The 5472-nt window shown below is 63.7% G+C and overlaps 1 protein-coding gene across 1 annotated transcript; it reads left to right on the top strand.

Moving 5' to 3' along the window:
• The first annotated feature begins 2452 nt into the window (after nt 1–2452).
• On the top strand, nt 2453–5371 carry IQSEC2 (IQ motif and Sec7 domain ArfGEF 2). Its single transcript, XM_030475459.1, has 3 exons — nt 2453–2680; nt 3872–4920; nt 5288–5371. Exons 1-3 carry the CDS (start codon nt 2453–2455, stop codon nt 5337–5339), a joined length of 1329 nt encoding a protein of 442 aa, XP_030331319.1. The 3' UTR covers nt 5340–5371.
• Nucleotides 5372–5472: the final 101 nt, after the last annotated feature.

Below are 5472 nucleotides of genomic sequence, written 5' to 3'. Positions count from 1 at the left end.
CCCGGGTCCTTATGTGTTAATGGGGAGCCCTATAGGGCCATATGGACCTCATTGGCTTTATAGGGCCCCCCTGCCATGGGCTGTATAGGGGTGGTATAAACCCCATGGGGCTGAGTGACCCCCCCCACATACCTGGTATGGTTCCTATGGGGATGTGTGGGGCCTGGTGGGAGCCTTGTGCTGCCATACACGAAGTCCATAGGGACCCATGGCACTCTATAGGTGGGGTATGGGGGCTATATAGGTGCCATATGAAGCCCTGTTAGGGCTGTATGGGGCCTGTCAGCCCCCACTAAGGCTCCATGGGGGACTGTATGGGTGCCATGGGGCGCTGCTGGGGCTATAGAGGCATCATATGGGGCTGGGGGGGGGTGTCACAGAGTCCCTCTGGGGCTATAAGGGGGTTTAAGGGGGCTATAGGGCACTATAAGGGGCTACAAAGGGGCTATAAGGGGCTATAGAGGGCTATAAAGGGGGTATAAGGGGCTATAAGGCCCTTAACAGTGGGGGGTGCTGTGGGATGCTATGGGGGGTTGATGGGGGTGCAATGGAGTACTATGGGGGGTGCTGTTGGGGGGGTGCTATGGGATGCTGTAGGGTGCTATGGGAGATGTTATGGGATGCTATAGGGGTACTATGGGATGCTATGAGGTGCTATGTGGATGCTATGGGGGTGCTATGGGAGATGCTATAGGGGTACTATGGGATGCTATGTGGTGCTATGTGGATGCTATAGGGGTGCTATGGGGGTTACAATGGGATGCTATGGGATGCTGTATAGTGCTATAGGGGTGCTGTGAGAGATGCTATGAGATGCTATAGGGGTGCTATGGGGGATACAATGGGATGCTATGGGATGCTGTGTAGTGCTATAGGGGTGCTGTGAGAGATGCTATGGGATGCTATAGGGGTGCTATGGGATGCTATAAGGGTGCTATGGGAGATGCAATGGGATACTATAGGGGTGCTATGGGATGGTATGTGGATGCTATAAGGGTGCTATGGGAGATGCAATGGGATACTATAGGGGTGCTGTGGGATGTTATGTGGATGCTATAGGGGTGCTATGGGAGATGCAATGGGATACTATAGGGGTGCTGTGGGATGGTATGTGGATGCTACAGGGGTGCTATGGGAGATGCTATGTGGTACTATGGGATGCTGTGTGGATGCTATGGGATGCTACATGGTGCTATGTGGATGCTATAGGGGTGCCGTGGGAGATGCAATGGGATGCTATGGGGTACTATGGGATGCTACGTGGACGCTATGGGACGCGATGGGGGTACTATGGGGTGCTTTGGGGGTGCTGTTGGGGGGGTCCCTCCCCGTGCGGCGGGAGAACCCCAATCAGCAGCAGAGTTATTTGTGACCCGTTGCCGTGGCGACCGCGGAGCCGGGCTCCTGCCAACGGCAGCGCCGGGGGGGGGGGGGCCAAGGTGGGGGGGGCACCAAAAGGGAGGGACAAGGAGGGGGGGGACCAGGAGGGGATGGACACACTAAGGGGGGGGGCACCAAAGGGGGTACCCAAAAGGGGGGACATATGGGGGGTGGGCAGAAATGGGGGGGGTACACTTGGGGGGGGCAATAAGGGGAGGGGACTAAAGGGAGGGCCAAGGGGAGGGCCAAGGGGGGGGTCACTGGGTTCCCATTTGGGGGGGGGGCACACACCCCCCCTTGGTTTATTAATTAAGCTTAGTGTTAATTATGGGGGGGGGGCTGAGTCCCCTAATGGGGATCAAGAGGTGCCCCCCCATTGGTGGGGGTGGTTCAACCCAAGCGGGGGGGGGGGGGGGAAGTGGGATGGTTCAACCCAAGGGGGGGGGGGAGGATCGCCCCGCCCCCCGCCTCCTTTAGCCCCGCCCCCCGCCCCGCCCCCTCCCTCCTCGCCGCCTCCCTCCGAGCTCCGCGCCCGGATCGGGCCCCACCCGCGCCCCCCCCACCCCCCCCCGCCCCCGCCACGCGGCCGGGGCCCCCCCCCCCCTCCCCATCCATCACATCGGGGGGACCCCCCCTCATCCCGGACACCCCCCCCCCATCCGCCCCCCCCCATATCCCTCACACACCCCCCCCCCCCAAACACACACCCTCAGGGCTGCCGGAGCCCCCAGCCCAGCGCCCCCCACATCAAACACCCCCCCCATTATAGGACCCCCCCCATTATAGGCACCCCCATTTTAAACCAGCCCCCCCATTTTAACACCCCCCTCCCCCATCTTTACCACCCCCCCATTCCCAATCCCACATCCCACCCCCCCCCCGCATGCTGGACCCCCATTCCTAACCCCCCCTCCCCATTTTACCCCCCCTCATTCCCCTCCATTCCCCCCCCCCCCATTAGGGACCCCCCCATAGGATCCCCCCATAGGGGGACCCCACATAGGGGACACCCCCCCCCCCCCCGTTTTCCCTTCATTCCTTATTCCTCCCCCCCCTCCCTTTTCCCCGGGGCATGGAGGGCGCGGGGGGCGGCGGGGCCCCCCCGGGGGGTTCGGACCCCCCCGACCGTGCTGTCGAATACCTGCTGGAGTTGAACCGGATTATCGCGACTCAACGACATCTCTTGGCCTCGCAGCGCCGCCGCATCGCCCAGCTCGAGGGGCAGCTCCAGCGCCTGGCCCGGGAAAACCGGCACCTGCGGCAGAGGGCGGGGGGGGCGCCCGCCCCCCCCCGGCACCAGGTGGGACACCCCGGGTTGGGGGTGGAGGGGGGGGTCATGGAGGTGGGTTATGGGGGTGTTATTGGGGGGCGGGACCCCCCCATTTGGGGGTGTAGAGGGGGTGGGGAGGGGGCTATGGGGGTGTTATGGGGGGGTCGTAGAGTGGAGACCCCCCCCCATTTGGGGGTGGGGAGGGGGCTATGGAGGTGTTATGGGGGGTTATAGAGTGGGGAACCCCCTATTTGGGGTGTAGAGGGCCTGGGGAGGGGGCTATGGGGGTGTTGTAGGGAGGTCATAGAGTGGGGACCCTCCTATTTGGGGTGTAGAGGGGGTGGGGAGGGGGCTATGGGGGTGTTATGGGGGGGTCATAGAGTGGGGACCCCCCCGTTTGGGGGTGTAGAGGGGTTGGGGAGGGGGCTATGGGGGCGTTATAGAGTGGGGACCCCCTCTTTGGTGGTATAGGGGGGTCATGGAGGGGGTATGGGGGCGTTGTATAGGGGTTATGGGATGGGGACCCCCGGTTGGGGTTGTATTGAAGTAGGGAGGGGGATATGGGGGTGTTATGGGGGGGGTATAGAGGGGGGACCCCCCCCCATTTGGGGGTATAGGGGGTCATGGAGGGGGGTTATGCAGTTGGAGACCCCCCATGTGGGGGTGTAGAGGGGCTGGGGAGGGGGATATGGGGGTGTTTCAGGGGTGTCATGGGGGGGTCATGCACTGGGGACCCCAGTTTTGGGGTGCAGGGACTGGAGATGGAGGTTTTGGGGGGTCACAGAGCAGAGACCCCTCTCTTGGGGTGTAGGGGCTGGGGGGGGTTATGGGGGTGTTATGGGGGGGTCACAGAGTGGGGACCCCGCTCCTGGGACTGTGGAGGTCAGGAGATGGGGGTTATGGACCCATATGGATCTATATGGACCAGGGACCCCCATAATGGGGGGTAATAGAGCCTGGGAGAGCTGGGAATGATGGGGGAATACGGACCAGAAGCCCGTTATATGGGCACTGGGTGGTCCCAGGGCCATATAGACCAGGTCAGGGGTCTCAGGGTCATATAGACCACGTCAGGAATCTCTGGGCCATATGATCAGGAGGTTCCCAGGGCCATATAGACCAGGTTGTGCGTCCCAGAACCATAGGACCAGCGCAGCCCCCTCCACCCCCAGGCCCATATAGCCCCGTCCCCCCATTGCCACCCCCGTGTCCCCCCCCCAGGGCCACGCGGACCCCGACGGTCAATACCAAAACCACTTGGACCCGGAGGGGCAATTCCCACCCTGCGCCGATCCCGACCTGCCCTACGCGCCCCATCCCGACCACGACGGGCAATACCCGCCCCATCCGGACCGGGACCTCCCCTACCAGGGACACGTCGACCACGACGGGCAATATAGCGGCCATACAGACCGCGACGGCCAATACCCACCCCACTTGGATCGCGACGGGCAATACCAGGAGCATCTGGATCGCGACGGGCAATACCAGGAGCACTTGGATCGCGACGGGCAATACGCCGGGCGTACGGACCGGGATAGACCCTACGCGGCTCATCTGGATCGCGATGGGCAATATGAGGCGTTAACGGACCGCGATGGGCCGTATCCCAACCGTGCTGATCACGATAGGGCCTACCAGAGCCGTAAGGATCGCGACAGACCTTACCAGGCCCGTACGGAGCGGGATGGGCAATATATGAGCCGTACGGAGCGGGATGGGCAATATACGGGTCGTATGGACCAGGATGGGCAGTATCATGGCTGCTTGGAGCGGGATCTCCAGTACCAGCCCCACTTGGACCTGAGCCGTATGGAGCGCGACGGGCAGTATCCGAGCCATACGGACCGGGATGGGCAATATCCGAGCCGTATGGAGCGGGATGGGCAATATCCGAGCCATACGGACCGTGATGGGCAGTACACGAGCCGTATGGAGCGGGATGGGCAATACACGAGCCGTATAGACCCGGATGGGCAATACACGAGCCGTATGGAGCGGGATGGGCAGTACCAGAGCCACGTGGAGCGGGAGCTGCAGTACCGAGGCCGGGATGGGCATTATCCGCCCTGTCTGGACCGGGAAGGGCCGTATCCTGCCCCGTGCTCCAGGGATCGTTGCGGCGCTTCCCATCATCACCATCACCATCACCACGGCCGGGATTGGGAGCGGGATTGGCCGCGGGGGCCCCTCAGCCGCAGCTCCAGCCCCGGGGGGGGAGGACACAGCACCAGCGCCAGCACCAGCCCCGCCACCACCCTGCAGCGCAAGTAAGGACCCCCCCCCCCCCCGGGGCTCCCCCCTCCCATATGGACCTTCTGAACCCCCCCCCCACAGACCCCCAATGGACTCTCCCCCCAAACCCCTCACAATGGGCTGAGCCCAGGCAGAACTCATTGCACCCTGCGGGGGGGCTGGACCATGTGCGGGAGCTGCGGGGGGGGGTCACGCGGGGACACGCGCGTCACCGTGTCCCCCCCCCCCCGCGGTGGCACCGTCTGCCCGGGCTGGCCGGACGCCCGGTGTTGGGGCAAGGGACAAGGGGGGGGGATGGATGGGGATGGGGGGGGGTGTCATTGGGGGGGGGTGGGGACACTTTGGGGTGTCCCTGACCCTGCCCCCCCCTTCTCCCCCCAGGTCAGACCGGGACAGCTCGAGGACAGTGAGGTCAGTGCTGCCCCCCCCATGACCTTTGACCCCGCCCCCCCTTGACCTTCCCCCCCTTCAACCTCCTCTCCCTCCCCCCCCCGGCCGCCTGGGTCCACTCACTAGGGAGGGGGGAGATCGTTCAGTGTGTCGCGATAGGGCAGTTCTGTCACGAC

This window comes from Strigops habroptila, unplaced genomic scaffold (assembly GCF_004027225.2).
Source record: "Strigops habroptila isolate Jane unplaced genomic scaffold, bStrHab1.2.pri NW_022045636.1_ctg1, whole genome shotgun sequence".
Taxonomy (NCBI): domain Eukaryota; kingdom Metazoa; phylum Chordata; class Aves; order Psittaciformes; family Psittacidae; genus Strigops; species Strigops habroptila.
This window is presented reverse-complemented; position numbering and strand designations above follow the sequence as displayed.